This window comes from Heloderma suspectum, chromosome 12 (assembly GCF_057233095.1).
Source record: "Heloderma suspectum isolate Gila_16-S chromosome 12, 16-S_ref, whole genome shotgun sequence".
Classification (NCBI taxonomy): domain Eukaryota; kingdom Metazoa; phylum Chordata; class Lepidosauria; order Squamata; family Helodermatidae; genus Heloderma; species Heloderma suspectum.
In genome coordinates, this window is record NC_139469.1 from 21057520 (window position 1) to 21074496 (window position 16977).

The 16977-nt window shown below is 49.1% G+C and overlaps 1 protein-coding gene across 2 annotated transcripts in view; it reads right to left on the minus strand.

The window, feature by feature from the left end:
• The window catches only part of MAPK8IP3 (mitogen-activated protein kinase 8 interacting protein 3), a 101848-nt gene that overhangs the window by 66561 nt on the left and 18310 nt on the right, over positions 1 to 16977 (minus strand). Inside the window, exons 3-6 of one of the 2 annotated variants that reach the window (XM_084818663.1) lie at positions 16089 to 16159; positions 14756 to 14847; positions 7596 to 7619; positions 920 to 1061 (exon numbers count right to left, since the gene is read on the minus strand). In XM_084818663.1, the coding sequence (XP_084674789.1) occupies positions 920 to 1061; positions 7596 to 7619; positions 14756 to 14847; positions 16089 to 16159 (329 nt within the window). The remainder of the gene's footprint in view (positions 1 to 919; positions 1062 to 7595; positions 7620 to 14755; positions 14848 to 16088; positions 16160 to 16977) is intronic. The other variant, XM_084818664.1, reaches the window with a different exon arrangement.

Sequence of the window (16977 nt, forward strand, 5' to 3'; positions counted from 1 at the left end):
TTTTTAGGTGTATAACAAGACCAGATTAGCAGCAGAGACCCAGGACAAAGGGGCCGTCACTGGCTAAACCATCGCAGAGAAATTTAATTTGACAGTGGCGTTTTCTCCATGCATAGTGAGTTTCCCTAAATGGTTTTATGCTCATTTTGGTGGCTGGCTTTCCCATGGACAACTATGGGAAAGTATGGGAAACACTGACGTCATGACGGCCTGCACGTTTCCTTGGATATTACCATCCCAGCATCAAACCCCAGCATGCAGTAGCCAGACCATGAAGATGCCCCCGCCCCCCTCCATCAAAGAGCTGTGGAGAAGGGGCTGCTTGAAGCGGCAGCTGAAGCCACAGAGGGGAAACATGTTGCCTGGGGACATTGGCTATCACTGGGGCAACTGGGAAGGGACCAGGAAGGAGAAACAGCCAATGGGAAGGGGGAACACCCGTACCAGGGCGACAGTGATGTATCTCCCTGACAGCCAGGACCCGGAAGGGAGGGAACCTCCTGCCACGCCTGCTGGGAAACATTTAAAGGCTGGCATGACAGGGACCGAGGAGGCCTCCCTGGCTGTTCCAAAGAGTTTGCATGGTGGTGGATGCTGGTGGGAGGTGGCCTAGCATGAAATAACCCCCTCTGCTCTCAACTGAGGACCAGGGGAGCAAAAGGAAAACAGTACAGATGCTCAGTAGCATTGAGTGTACAAAACCTGACGGGGATAGGCATGTGTGTGTGCCGCTGCACCAGGCCATAAAATCCCCTTAGGAAAGGAAAGGATACCCCTCACAGGCAGAGCTAAGCTAAGCACAAAAATGGCTCTAGGCTGCAAAGGGTTACAGACACACAGAGGTCTCGCTGCCCCGATGGAGATGCCATTTGACAAGTAGGCCCGGAAGGCCTCGTTTCCATGGCGGTGTGAAAAAAACCTTGTAGCTGGAGTTGGACTGCAGCTGGCCGAGGTCACTCAGGTGCCAGTGGTCCACTGCGGGGGCGAGCTTGGCCCCCACCTGCCCACGTACCATGTCATCTGTGAGGGGGATGTTCAGAGAATTAGGACGCCTCTTCATACTAGAGCAAGAGACAGAGGAGGGTGGGAGAAGGGGAGAGAGAGAGAGAAGGTGGGAAAGTGTCAGAGAAACCATCAGAGCTTTGAACGGGAGAAAGCAAAACAAGATCATCTGTCATAGCGAATAATATGCCACCAACACCATTCTGCTGTTGACATTCCCACAAAAACGTGGTCCCCAGGCCTTCTGGCATGTATTTGGTGCTGGAAGGAGCCCAACTAACACCGGAGACTCCACTGGATGTATTTGAAGCAGATGACGCATACAAGGAACGTAAGCAGGGCTGTGTATGTATACTTCCACGGGACTCAAAGATTCAAATGCCTGAGAATGAGCCATTACATTTTACAAAAGGACCACCCAAGTTTCTAGCCCTTATGGCAGCCTTCCCCACCCTGTTACCCTCCAGGTGTTTTGGACTCTTAACTCCCATCAGCCCCAGCCAGCATGGCCAATGGTCAGGAATGCTGGGAGGTGCAGTGCAAAACATCTGGAGGGCACCAGGTTGGGGAAGGCTGCCTTAAAATGGGGTACGGAAAGTAAGCTTATACATGGATGTACCTGCTGAAACCTCTGAAGTCAGACCATCTCGGTCAGTATTGTCTATATTGATAGGCAGGTATCTCTCCAGGGTCTCAGACAGGAGTCTTTCCCAGCCGTACCTGGAGATGCGGAGGACTGAACCAGGAACCTTTTGCATGCGAAGTGTGTGGTTTGCCCTTGAGCTACAGCCCTTCCCTGGGAGAACTAAAATAGTTTATGCAAAATAGCAAAAAAAGTGGAATAAATTATGAAAAACTGGAGAAACGATTCAAATCGGTGTGGTTGATCCCTGTTGCAGAATGCAGCATTTCTTGCCACAGATGTTTACTGCAGGGCTCACACAGAATCATGTGTGTAACCGGAGCCAGTGTGACCTAGTGGTTAGAGCATTGGACAATGACTGGGGGAAAGTAGGGAACAAGAGACGGGGCTCAAATCTCTGCTCAGCTTTGAAACTCCTTTAGATAACCCCAGGCTCAGTCGTTAATCTCTCAGCCTATCATCCCTCGCAGGGTTGTCACGAGGAATGAAAAGGGGAGGAGCAGATTGTGCAGCACTCTGGGCATTTGGGAGAAAGGAGGGGATACAAACATAAGAAATAAATATGTGATACATCTGATATACAATTCCCCCAACTACCATGTTTGTGCCTCAAGTCCCATTACGTACACGAACAAGAGGCGGACAGCATATTCCTGCCCAATGATTTTGACACCGTCCACTTTTCCCTCTGTCCTTAAGAACATAAGATGAGCCCTGCTGAATGCTTTCTAGTCCAGCATTCTGTTCATACAGTGGCCAAGCAGATGCCCGTGGAAAGGCCCAAAGTAGGACATCTGTGCAACAGCACCCTCCTGCCAATGTTCCCTGGCAACTGGTGTACATAGGCCTACTGCCTCTGATACCAGAGGTAGCTCATAGCCATCAAGATCAGTAGCCACCAATAGCCTTCTCCTCCATGAATTTGTCCAATCCCCCTTTAAAGCCATCTAGTTGACAGCCATCACTACATCTTGCAATAGCATATCCCATAATTTCACTAAGCACTGTGGGTGGGTGTTTACATGCCTGGAAGCAACGAGTATTTTCTTCCTCCATCTGCCGTCTTCTCCTGAGTGGGAGGCAGGCGGGCGTGTGTGAAGTTGAACTTCAGTTTTTATCTAATTTCTATAAACATCTTCCATGTCCCACAGGTAAGGTTCGAAACCATTTATATGACCCTCTTCCTTGGAAACTCTACGTCAGTAGCAACGGGGGAGGCTGCCAACTTTCATGTTGCACAACCCTCTTCTTCCAGCACAAATCAAACAGGGAGGGAAAAAAGGGTTGGTGCAAAATGCTCATGTTGGCGCCCTTACTGTGCCCTTAAGCTTTTCTGAGCAGACGCCAGAACCACACAGCCCGAAGCGTTTTCCATGCTGTTCTCCCGCATGGATCGCTGCTTCTGCTGCGCACAGAAAAAAAGTGTTTCCCCACAGATGCAGCTTAGAGGTGGTTCCAAGCAGACCTTGCGTGAAACTGCTGTAATGGAACTCAAGGCCCTGGGGACCTAGAGAAGCAAAGGCAGTGAACGCAAAGTCTGATGAGCCATGCTCAAATTCCTTGGAGGATGAGGAGTCAGGGGTGGGGAGTCGAGATGTACAAATTGAATTTCCTGGTCAGTGGGAAACAGAAATCACATTGCTAGCAGTTCTGATGGCAGCCTTCCTCCCGAGAACCCGTATTTCTGTTTTGCTGTGTCCAGCTAAAATAAGAGTAAAGCAAGGAGAGAAAGAGGGCATTTTTCTCTGCCTTGCACATCACTGCAATCCAGGGTTGCCCAATGAAAACTGATTGCCATTAGGTTCAGGAAAAACAAAAGAAAATAATTTTTCGCTCAAGGGATAATTCGGGTCAAGCCAGATATGAACTTCAGTGCATTTGCCTCTCTGCCTCTGTGCATGTGCGTGTGTGTGCTTTTAAAGCAGTGGCAGAGTCAGGAAGACAATCCAAAACTCTGTAGCACATGTGGAAAGGATACTAAAGGCACAATGCTATGCACGTTTAGACAGAAAAAAGTCCCACAACTCCCATCACTGCAGGAATTTTTTCTGTCCAAACTTGCATAGGATTGGGCCTTAAACTCCCCCACCCGCCAGCAACACCATGGTCCCAACAAAAATCATGCACACACACCCCGGTTGCTGTTTGCCCTAGGAGGGAAGCTAACTCTTTTGGTGCTAAAATCGGGATCCCATTGAGGGGAGACAGGTCATAGCAGCTGCTATTTAAAATTCACGCACAAATGCAATCCCATCCCCACTCCTGCATTTAATGGAACGTGTGGTTTGGCCTTTAATTTATGGAATTCATTGTAAGAGGGGATTATGATGTTTATCAGCCATCGTTGTTCAGTTGAACCTCCATGTTCAGAGCTGGTGTGCTTCTGAATACCACTTCCTCAGGGTGGGAGGGGAAATAACAGTGAGGGCTGTGGGTTTCATTCATGTCCTTCCTGGAGGCACCAAAATGGCCACTGTGCAGAACGGGATACTGGACTAGAGAGGCCTTTGGTGTGATCCAGCAGGGCTTTTCTTGTGTTCTTAAGGGCTCAATCCTAGGCATGTTTAGACAGGAAAGAAGTCCTACAACTCCCAGCATGCCCCAGCCAGCATGCTGGAAGTTGTAGGATGTTTTTCTGTCTAAACATGCCTAGGATTGTGCCCTAAGTAAAAAAGAGAGAAAAGAACAAAACTGGGATCCAAGCAGCCAGGATTCCCAGGCTAATCCCAGGAACAGAGGACCTACTTATGACCGATCAGGGTTTATTTATTTATTTATTTATTGCATTTATACCCCGCCTTTCTCCCTCTCGCAAGGAACTCAAGGTGGCTTACATTATCCTCCTCCTCACCGTTGTATCCTCACAACAACAACCCTGTGAGGTGGGTTGGGCTGAGAGTCTGTGACTGGCCCAAAGTCACCCAGTGAGCTTCCATGGCCAAGTGGGGACTAGAACCCGGATCTCCCGGCTCCCAGTCCGTCACTCTCACCACTACACTACACTGGCACTACACTACACTACCACTACACTAACCACTACACTGGTTATTTCACCTATTCCAAGATTCCAATATGGAAGCCACAATTTGAGGCATGTGGAACGTGGAAGGCAGCCTACACCGTCAGGCTCTTGGGTCATCTAGCCCAGTATAGCCGACACTCATTGGCAGCAGATCTTTGGGATTTCAGGCAGGAATCTTTCCTGGCCCTACTTGGAGGTGCCAGGGATTGAACCTGGGATCTTCCACATGCAAAGCAGGGGCTCTACCACTGAGCTAACGCCCTTTCACACTGTCCCCTTCCCAATGTGGGAACCCTCTTCAGAGCTAGAGATCTGGGATTTGGAGCTCTCCAAAAGGTAATTCACAAAACAAGGAGCCGGATCCTTGACCACAGCTTTATCATTTTGCCAAAGGCATATATCAGAGGTCGACAGCATGGTGTCCTGCAGGTATTTTGGACCACAACTCCCATAAGCCCCAACCAGCATAGCCAGTGCTCAGGGATTATGAGAGTTGTAGTCCAAACATCTGGAGGGTACCAGCTTGCTTACCTCTGCTTTGCATCCATGGATACCTCCCTGCTCCCCTCAGATCTTCTGCGGGATTCCCAGCTCCCCTCCACCCTCAGTGGTGAAACTGGCTTTAGTTTGGAGCAGGGCCTTCTCGGTGGTGCCGCGGCGCCTGTGACACTCCCTCTCTCATGAGATCCACCAGGCTCAGTTGCTTGGAAGACTTCAGCAATCCACAATGTATTGGGGTGGGGGTGAGGTTAACGAAGCAGTGTGAAAAACTGTTTTAAATGGGCTGCTCGTATGACAGCTTATTGATCTGTATTAGATTCACTTTGATTTGTAGCATTCCTGTGAATTTTGTAATGAGCTCCCCAACGAGGTCCGCCTGGTGCCAACCGTGTCATCTTTTTGGCACCAGGTTAAGACTTATCTCTTTTCCCAGGCATTTGGCAGCACATGATGATATTTAATCGGTCCTGGATGTGTCTTTAGTTATGACTGACTGTTCAACGTTGTTTTTAATTATACGTTGTTTGTGTATATTGTCTGTGTGCATTTATGTAAATGGCTTTTAAACTTCGTATGTTGTATTTTAATGTTCTAGCTTCTGTAAACCACCCAGAGAGCTTCGGCTATGGGGCAGTATAGAAATGTAAATGATGATGATGATGATGATGATGATGATGAAGCTCAGCTCTACTGTATTTGTTTATTGATTGCATTTCTATCCCACCTTTTTTCCTCCTTAAGGAACCCAAGGCGGCATACATAATCCTCCTCTCCATTTTATCCTCACAACAACCCTGTGAGGTAGGTTGGGCTGAGAGTCTGTGACTGGCCCAAAGTCACCCAGGGAGCTTCCATGGCTGAGTGGGGACTAGAACCCAGGTCTCCCAACTCCCAAACCAACACTCAAGCCACTACACCACATTGGGTCTACCCTGATGCCCTGCTGTCTACCCATCACAGTGGCCTCACCTGGACTGAAACCTCAGCATCAGGGTTCCCCTGCCCCACAAGCTTACCAGCAGTGGCAGGCAGCACCAAATGATAATCTGTGGCTGACAACTGCAAACCACCCGCCATTGTAATTACCCACAATGCATTGTTGGAGTATTACTCTGGGGCACTGTGGGTAACTGCAATGGCAGGTGGTTCTTAGCTTACTACAAGCTGTGGTGGGCTACCATCTCTCTCTCTCTCTCTCTCTTTCTCTGTCTCACACACACACACATTATACCCTGCCTTTTTTCCACCTTAAGGCGGCGTACATAATCCTCCTCCAACTCCATTTTATCCTCGCAACAGCAACCCTGTGAGGTGGGTTGGGCTGAGAGCCTGTGACTGGCCCAAAGTCACCCAGTGAGTTTCCATGGCCAAGTGGGGACTAGAGCCCGGATCTCCCGACTCCCAGTCCAACACTCCTGCCACTACACCACACTGGCTCTCTCTGTGAATCGCCCGCTGCTATTGCAGCTACCCACAATGCTCTACCACAGCACTGCTCGGGGACATTCTGTGCCATTTTAAATGGCACTTTGCGGCTGCTGCCCCCTGCCACTTTGTAAGCCTGGGCCTCAGGCAACGGGAGGGAGGAAAAGCCTCAAGCAGGCCCTGGCATGGATGGAGATCAGATGAAACTGGAGAACATCCAAAATAACCCAGTGGAATGACGACACAAAGATGTTGGAAAAATATTTATAGTTTTATTCCTGGAAGTTGCCCAATGCATTTTGATCATGTATGAGAGAGACAGAGAGAGCGCACACGCTTTATCCATGTAATCAGAGAGATATAAACTACTGCCTATCAAACATGTCATCAGTCACAGGAATCTTGGAGACGTATCTTTTTCAGAGATCTCTGCAGGCATTTTTTGAAATAGAGAGTGAGTATACACGTGCGTTATCGCAGTGTGATTAATGTAACAATTTTTAATCTGAATATTTTATTTTTTAAACGTATACTTATGCATTTGGGGCCCTTTCTGCTTTTGCTTTGGCCCTTGAAGAAGGCCCATATATATCTCACAGGGCCGAAACGGGGTGGGCTACTTCAAGGAATAAAACTATATATATGTTTTCAACATCTCGAGACATTGTCTCTTCATTCCATTGAACTGGTGTGGATAGGCCATAACAGAGCACTCGGGGTCAGTCCGCTGGGTTGGGAAGTTAGGTGTTTCCACAAGGCCCGATTCAAACTCTGGGCCTTGCCCCTTGTTAAACATATGTTCCTGCCTGATGTGATCTGGGAATGTTTTTGACGGTTCTTTGGAAACTAGAGAAACAGATATTGCCACCTCCATTCACCAATTTGGCCCGTGTCAATACAAAGCAAAGCAAAATGTGGCTGAGGGTTGCACAGCTACTAAAAAAAATCCCTCATCTGCCAACAGCCCCCACCCCCAAGAGACACAGATTCCCCCAGAATTACCTTTTCCTCCATGACTGGCGGTGACTGAAGTAACAAACAGAGAGCAGCCAACACAAGAGAGACGCAACAGCACAAGAAGCAAGACAAGAGAACAACCATTAGAGTGCAAAAGTCATGCAAGCACGCACACACACACACACACATGTAGTTACGTGCTCATACAAATACTTGCTTGAGCAGAGATGGAAACATTGGCACCCAGCCTCACAAACATGCAGGGGGTCCAGAAGACACAATGATACACAGATACAATCACACTAAGTAGCTGACTCCTGACCCAAGATGGTGCCTGTCCCTTTAAGGCAGGGGTGTTGGGCCTCTTTGAGGGCTGACATCCATTTCCGAGAAGCTCTTGGGGGCCGCAGTAGGCAGAGTCAAAGGAAAACAGGGGTGGAGCCAATGGCAAAAGAGGCAGGGCCAAACTTACCAGCATATTTTAGCTTAAACCTCTTACTGCCAGGAACTAAACCTTAGGTGATGCATTTCAACCTTTTAGAATGGGAAACAACTGTGCAAAAGCCGGGAAACCATCAAACGATTGTTGTTTTGGGGAAAGGGGGTATGGTCTTCTGGGGAACCCTGGAGGACCAGACTAGGACTCCAAGCTGGCCAGATTTGGCCCATGAGCCAGAGGTTCAACACCCCTACTTTAAGGGTACATCGACACAGAACATTTCTTTCAGGAATGTGGAGGTGCTCGGTGAGCACATTTGACCCCACATGAGTGCACATCTTTGATCCAGCTCTGGCCCCTCCTTGCCTGTGCTGCTGAAGGGGGCAACCACATAGCCAGTGGTGTCAGCACAGAAGGTTCTCGCTCTGGAGCTTGCATTTCAGAGTTTTCATCCCAGCAATTCCACTTTAGCACCAAAATCAGGCAGGGCTGAATGTGTTCTACAACTGTATCACACTTACATAGAAACTGGGGGCCAAGCCAGAGATGATAGCAGTATATCTATGGGTTTAAACTTGGGCTGAGCTGTAAGTTCTCAATCGCAAACGTTCAGCGAAATTCAGGGGTGGGTGCAAAAGAGGTGAGCATTTATGGGGGCAATTTAACAGAGGTCACTGTAATGTATTTCCTGTTTTTGTTTCAATTGGGGTTAGCTGCGTCAGTGCAACAGCAGCACAGGTGACGTTGCTGTCCTCCCGGCTTCACCACTGCTGGTGAATTTCACATTGAAATTCTCCATAGCATGCCTGAAACGATGTGACATTATGGTGTAGCATTGTTCTGAGAAGCACCGAGGATGGCAGCCGCCATTTCTTCCCCCAGAATGGCCCTTGAATGCACCATTGTTCCAGGGGCATGGTGGGAAATGGAAGGTTGCGGCCAGCAACTATGGAGTCAGAAGGAGCAGTGGCAAGTTTCACGCGTGCAAGCCCTCCTCAAAATACACCCCATCCTCCCAGAAATATGCAAACTGTCCCCCTCACTTCTGTCATCTGCAAATGGGGCGGGAAAAGGGAGGAGGGTTTTGGTTCAGTCTGTCCTGTTCTGTAGTCCCTTGAGGCTTGCAGGGAAGCCGGCAGAAGATCAAGGCAAGAAGGAAGTAGGACCTTGGATAGCTCCAAGGGGGTCCCACTGGCTGGAACTCTCTCGTACTAGGATGATAGGGGGATATTGTCTCAGCAGGGAGCTAAAGCCAACTGAAGTCTTAGGTAGGCTGACAAACCTTGTGGTATGGCTAACTCCACCCCTCCTGGAGGAGTTAACTGGATTGTTAAAGGGCCCTCATCTGATTTTGTAGCCTGAGACTTCTGAGAGGCTGCAGAGATGGAGGTGCTGCTGGGGACTCATCCACTGAGCCAGAAGCAAGGCTGTACCCTCTGGCCAGAGGGGCCCTGAATAAGGCAATGACTGTCCAACCCGCAAGGAAGCCCTGTGCCTCATCCTCATCAGAATCTTCTGCTGCATACAGGAAGCCCTGAGGGCTAGAGGTCATGACACAGTCCTGGTTTAAACTGTTACCTGCCTGTGAAGGTTTGAGGCTTAGAGAGGCAAAGCGGGGAAAAAAGGTCAAGCTTAGCGGCCTGGAGTTTTTGTTGGGAGGGGCTACCCCTCAGAGGAGTAGTTTCATTTCCCTAGGTAACTTTCATTTCTTCAGGTTTGAAGCAGTACTTTTGGTTTTGAGGGAGGAGCGTATGTAAAGAGAGCAAGAGAGCCAGTAAGACCAGAGTTGGGGAGACCAGAGCCTGAAGAGGGAGCAGGAAGAAGCAGCCTGAAGAAGTCTAAGTACAGCTAGGTTAAAAGAACGTGCGTTTTGCAGCTTTTATTTTCTCTTAAGGCCTTTTGTAGCACTCAGCTCTATTCTGTAAATACCTTTAGTTGTGAGCTGCTTGCTTTAATTTGACACTGCGACAGTAGCAAAAGACCTTTAAGGAACAAAAGGACCATTTGGCCAAAAGCCCTCACCCCTGGCCACTGCTTACTTCCCCCCAGCCCATTTCCCTCATCCCTTTTTCTTCTCGCCAGGCTCTAGGAAGCAAGCCTGGCCAAGAGAAAAGTGCTTTGAGAGAGGGGCTTGAGGTAAACTGTGGGGAAAGCAAGAGCTCCACTCCCCTCACCTGTGCTCTCCTTTTGCTCCTTATATTGAACCACCACCCTGCATATTAAGTGATCGGTGAGGGGCTGTAGCTCAGTGGTAGCACTTTGCACACAGAAGGACCCAGGTTCAATCCCCTGCATCTCCAGTTAAAAAAAGGACCAAGAAGCTGGTGATGGGAAAGACTTCTGCCCGAGAGTTTGGAGAGGCACCATCAGTCAAGAGTACTCAATACTGGGCTTGATGCACCAGTCACTCTGCCCTGGTATAAGGCAGCTTCTGCATGTTCCATCCAGGCTCAGACACATAGATCTATGCTATCACGTCTAGTTTGGTTCTGGCAATGAATTCTGTGTCTTGAGAATTTCAAGTTTCATTTGTTTAAAATCAAGTTTCTAGTCCTTAAGACAGTAGCGGCCCAGTGAAATCTCAGAGGCCAGAAAAGGGAGGTGAGGAGACTGAACAGACCTTCTAGTAGTCATGGCTTCATTGCCCTGAATAATAAATTCTGCAAAGCAAGCAAACCTACACAAAAGGAAAAGGAACCCTCTCTCTCTGGTTCAGGACATGACCACCTAGACCAGCCTTTCCCAATCTTGGGTTTCTAGATGTCGTCCAACAACTCCCATCTTTCCTAACCACTGGCCATGCTGGCCAGGGATGATGGAAACCATAGTCCAATGACATCTGGAGAACCTGAGGGAAATGATGCCCCAGATGTTCGTTCTCCTGGCTGGGTGTTGTGGGATAGAACCAGAAGCAACTGTTTACCTCTGCCTGGGAAAAATGACAGGTAAGCTGGGTTGCGCCTGTAGTTTTTTTTCCACCCAGCTCAGCTAACTGCAGCTGAGCAGGAGGGTTGATTTAGAACTGGAAACTGATGCAGGGAGAAATGATTAAAAAAAGCCCTTCCAGCACCAATGCTCAACTCCAATTCACCTGCTTTGATGCAAAAAATAAAGACCATCATGGATCCCTGATATAATGTGTTGTTTAGCCTCCTGTCAATTTCCCCTATGAGTGAGGAGACACCATCTTTTTCTGAGCTGTGTGCCCACCTGCAATCATATCAGGAGACACTAGCCCAAAGTAGGGATGTGAACGCTTAGGGAAAAACAGAACAATTAGGAGGAAAACCCATCCCCCCTCCAATTTTCCAAAAATCCCTGGAAAAAACAATGGAAAAATCTGGGGGGAGGGTCAATTTTTTCCTCTCAATTTTTTTCTGTTTTCTTTCCAGGCTTTCACATCTCTAGCCCAAACAGATAATCCAGATGTACACAGATAAGACCATTAAAGGGCAGACAGCTTCTTTTACATTGACCTCTTCCTCTCCTTACTGTGGCAGGGTTGGGAGAACTGGGGCGGTGTCAGGGTGGACACTGAGCCCATAAAATCCCAGAGTAGTTCTGATTCTGAGAAAGAGGAGCTGCTCCTGGGAGAGGAGCATGCTCCTCTTTCTCAGGGCCAACAGCTGACAGAGATTCCTCCCACCAGCATTCCTAGCTTAGATAGCAGTCCTGGGAGTGACAGAGCGCAGGAAGCAGACTTGCTGGACGCGCAACGCCGACGCAGGGAGCGGCGCCAAATGGAGGGCGCGGAAAGGAGGCGTAGTGCCCGGTTGGCGCGCAAACAACGGTTGCGCCCAGAGGATCCAAGGGAAAAGGGGAGGGACTCTCCCTAGCCCTTAAGTTCAGGGTCTGCCAGTGATTCCCTTTCAAACAGGGACCAACTGTTCCAACTTAGGGCATAGGTACTCTGCTGCTCATATCTAGTTGCTAATAGTAGAGTTGTTAAGTTGTAAAGGAGGAATAAAGCTTTGAAAAGAATCTCTTTGTCTGTGTCTGGACTTGGCTACTGGATTAGACTGAGAGAGACCTCCAAGGAGCCCTTGACAGGCGGGTGGGATTAATAAAAGTCTCCATCAGGATAATATTTGCTAGCATTTCCACAAATGAACAGTGAGCTGTAGCTGCTCACATCTAGGGGAATCGGACTGCGTGAACCAGCCCCCTCTCTTTGCAATAAACAGCCTTCCTTACAAGAAGTGACCCGCAAATCTGCCCCAGTGCAAAAACTATGACATAACATAGACCGCAAGTTGCCAGGAGCTCACACATCAATGGAAGCAAGTCACAAGAAATGCACAACCTGCCCCCACAAGCACACCAGAAAGTGCAACAACATACACAAATAATCTAGAAAGTGGTGAGGCATATTGTGTCTCTCTCACACGCACATAGCGCACACACATGCACATGTATCTTACAAAGTGTGCAACATGATCTCGCCTCTCTCGGAGGCTGAACAGAAAAAGATGCACGAGAAGCCATATGGAAGGGGGGGGAGTTCATGGTGGGACAAGTGTGCAGCTCTGAAGCCATATGCGCACAATGCGCAGCCTGGCATGAAGGACAAAGGCCCCTGGCTCTGGTTAGCTGGCCACGGGAGACTCATGGGAGGATGCCTCCCGCCCTGCTCCCAGGATGTTTGCCCAAGTGTGGTCTTCTCTCTTCCCAGGAAGCAAGTCCCCCAGCAGCACCCACAGGGTCTCAGAGAAGACGGCTCAATTGACCAATCCAGAGCAAGAAACTGGCAGTGCCCTTGTCTCCCTTATCTCAACCATTGGTTGGTTCGTCACAATTTTTTATTTCCCTTCCTCCACTGCATGCCCATCCCGTCCTCATCCACTGCATAAGAGCACATTTGGCTGAAACCAGAGCAAGACAGTTTTGTGGCTGGAAACATTCTAAGCCTTATTATGCTCCGCTTCCCACTGAGTTATGGGGCAGTGAAGAGGTGGGGAGAGGAAGGCACATTATTATTGCCAATATTATGGCCTCTAGCAACCTCACATTAGAAATGCTTGCTGCTGGCCCCTGAAAAGCCAGGATTCTATTAAAGGCAGCCTTTCCCAACCTGGCACCTTCCAGATGTTTTGGACTACAAATCCCATCACCCCAACCACTGGTCATGCTTGGTGGTGCTGATGGGAGTTGTAGCGCAAAACAACTGGAAGATGCCAGGTTTGGGACGGCTAAAATAAGGGAAGCAGTACATTAGAAATAAGATGTTGGATCAGGCAGTGGTCTTCAACCATCTTTAGCCCCAATATGTGACATGAGACCCACTAATGTTCCTCCCCACGTGCCCATTTTTATTCTCCCTGTTTTTCTCTTCCCCGCCTAGAAACTCTTTTTTCCTTTTCTATCCATTCTCCAACGTCTCCTTCTCTCTTTTTGTTTCTCATTCTTTGTGTGTTTTTAAACAAAACAAAATTGATAGTGGTACAATTGGTGTAACCAACTTTAAGTCAGGGTGTGCCAGATTCCAACTGGAGTGGAAATGATGGAAACAATTGGAAACGACTGTATTTCAGAGCAAGGCTGAACAGTCGAGACACACAACAGCGTTGCTGAATTTGGTCACACTAAATTTCCCTGAAGAAGGACCTACATGCCCCAAATGCTCTGGAACGGTTTCTTTTTGTGGGAACAAAACACCTCTTCTGCTTGCCCTCTTGCTTTCTGGCAGCAATTAGTTTGCCCAGTGGGTCAGTGTGGGGCACAGCACACAGGCAAGGGTGGTCAAGCCAGGAAATAGGTGGTTGGTGGAGACCCAGCCCTGGATCCTGAGCAGCTGCCAAGTGATGGGCAAGGGGAGTGGGATTCAGCGGAGGCTGGTGGCTCTAATTCTGGTGGGGCTGTGGATCCATTCTGGGTTTCAGCCAGAACTCTAAAGGGGCTATCCCAGGTGCTGAACCTATTTTGGGGATATGATCCAGCACCTTGGACAGCTCCATTAGATTTCTGGCTGAAGCCCAGAATGGATTCACAGCCCCATTGAAATCACAGCCACCAGCCTCCACTGGTGGGATATGAAGCAGAGGCATGGCTAGTAGGGTGGTGCTTAATCCTTCCCATGCCCCCAGCATTCTGCCCTGTAGCCTCCCCTTTTCCACAGCTGCTGTTCAGTTTTTGCTGTATCACCAGGGGAAACATCTGGAAGGAGGAGAGCTATGGGGGGGCCAGCCCCACCCACTATTCCCTTGCTTCAAATTGCACCTTCCCCCACCACTCTGCAACTCTTCCACAAAGACCTGGGACCCCAGAGCCAGGTTGCCACCAAATATCCCTACTAAATTACACACACACACACAACTTCCTGACTGTTAGAGCAATACGACAATGGAACCCATTACCTAGGGAGGTGGCGGGCTCTCCCCGACTGGAGGCATTCAAGATGAGGCTGGACAGCCACCTGTCAGGGTTGCTCTGACTTGGATTCCTGCATTGAGCAGGGGGTTGGACTCGATGGTCTTATAGCCCCTTCCAACCCTACTGTTCTATGATTCTATGACACACATCTTCCAGGATACTCCCAAATGACTGAGGCTCGAAGGTACAGTCTGCCTGGAAGGGACGTCTGGTTTGCAACCAAATCCAGGAAGCCAGCCGTGAAGAGGCCGATAGGAACTTCTGCCAATCACTCAGAGAGCACATGCAAGGGCCAATGGAAGACTGGGTTATTGTCTGCCCCCCTCCCCAAAATGCACACTCACAGCTCAGAGGTCACCTACATTCTCGCGGGGGCAAAGCCAAGATGCACCCCTACCTCCTCCCAGGTAGACCGCTCTCATTTTGGCTATTCCCGGCAACCTGCTGCATCTTAGATCGCTCAATGTGTTCCACGTAGGTTTGGATCATCTGCAAAAGGAGGGTGAAAACACTGCCGTCAACCCAGATCCTGAATGTATCTTAGAGCAGGGCTGCAGAACCTTAGGCTCAGGGGGCAAATCTGGCCCTCCAAGGTTCCCAAAATGGCCCCTTCCCCAGGCCCCACACCCCTTCCCCCAACCACCCATTTGGTGGTTTCCTGGCGCTAGCCCCTCACCTTTTTGCCTTCTGCTCTGCCCACCACCAGGATGTGGACCCCGAGAACTTATCTGAGATGGAATTTGGCCCTCAGGCTCAAACAGGTTCTGCATCCCTGCCTTATGAGTTACCATTTTGCCATTTTCATCTTCTGTACAACCATTTTATTTGAAGCAAGCCATTTCGCTGGAGGAGAGAACAACTGGCAACGTGGCTCTCCTCTATGGTGGAGGTGGGGAACTGGTGGCTCTCCAGATGTCGCTGGACTCCAACTCCCACCAGCCCCAGCTATCAGGGTCAGGGATAATGGGAGTGGTATTCCAACAACATCTGGAGGGCCACAGGTTTCTCCACTCTTTTACATCCACAGCACGTCTGCTTTCCAAACAGCCCCTCGTCCCTCATCACACTACAATTTCTAGGAATCCTTGGTGGGGAAGAGGCTTTGACATTGATTTCTCAGGTGTCAGGAGAACACACCTCAAAACTAAGAACTAGTGCCTGGAGTTTGCGATTTTCCTCCTCCCACACAATCCCTTTTCCTTTTGTGTCGTGTCTTTTTAACTGTAAGACCGAGGGTGGGGACTGTCCAGTTCTTCATAACTGCAAGCCACTTTGGGAGCCTTTTCAGGTGAAGACCAGGGTAAAAATGCTTTAGATAAATAAATAGTAATAAATTATTATTTCAAAGTGCAAGCATCAGGAAACAAATCCCTGCTTTCAAGTCCGCGCCTTCGGTCTCACGATCGGAAAGACGCAACACAAAAGGAAAAGGGATTGGGAGGGAGGAGGAAAAAAGCAAAAAGAATAGGGAAAGTGGCACTGATTAGCTCCAGACCCCTCTTGACACTTTAAAACACACATGTATCTGACATTCTGTGATCTATCTCCAGACCTGCAAATACAGCAGCCTTCCTCAGCCTGGGCCTCTCCAGGTGTGCTAGACTACAACTCCCATTGGCCATGCTGGCTGGTTATGGTGGGAATTCTAGTGCAACGCATCTGCGGGGTGCTGGGTTGTGTAAGGCTGACGTCCACTGTCCACACCTAGAGAAGATGAGATGATGGGATACCTCTGTGTGGCGCTGGTGAAGTGCGTTGTACTCCTTCTTCATTTCTGATTCCCGCTCCTCCAACCGAGAAACTGTTCAATGAAGGGGAGGGGGGACAGGTGAGAGAGGGGAGGAGAAAGAGAATTTGATCTATCAATTCCAGAAGGAAAATAACAGCACCCCCCCATCTCCAAGAGGAATGAGAACACAATCACCAAATTGCTCCCTTTTACACCAGATTAATTCGTCTCAGGGTGCTTCCAGACGATGCCTTTATTAGGCAATCGCCCTGCCTCCTTCACGGGGATCCGAATGTTACTGTCTTCAGTTTGTAACCCTCCTGTGTTTTTCCACCACTTCTCCCATCTTTTTTCTTACCAGAAAAAAATCCACACAATGCCTTTGGATTGGTAACGTTAGGAGCCGTCCGTCTGGAAGCACCTTGAGTTAGCTACTATTGCCTCGTTTCCAAAACCACAAACACACACAAAAGAGTAGAATTCCCTCACTCTGCTTGCAGCATGGGCTTTGCACGCAGAAAGTCCTGGGTTCAATTTATGGCACCTCCAAGTGGGGCTGGGAAAGACCCCTGTGTGGAACACGGGAAGTTGTCTCATACAGACTCTTGGTCCATCTAGCATGGAACAGGTTTAACAGAAACCTGGTACCCTCCCGATATTTTGAACTACAGTTCCCACAATCCCATTGGCCATGCTAGCTGGAGCTGATGGGAGCTGTAGTCCAAGACATCTGGAGGGCACCAGGTTACCTAACCCTGCAGTACAGCATAGTTCTCTACATGTCTATTTGGAAGTGAATCCCAGTGCTTTCACAGAGCTTACTCCCAGGTCAGTATGTACAGGATTGCAGCCATGGTCACCGCTGAACCTCAAATGGAGGGAGCCCCTGA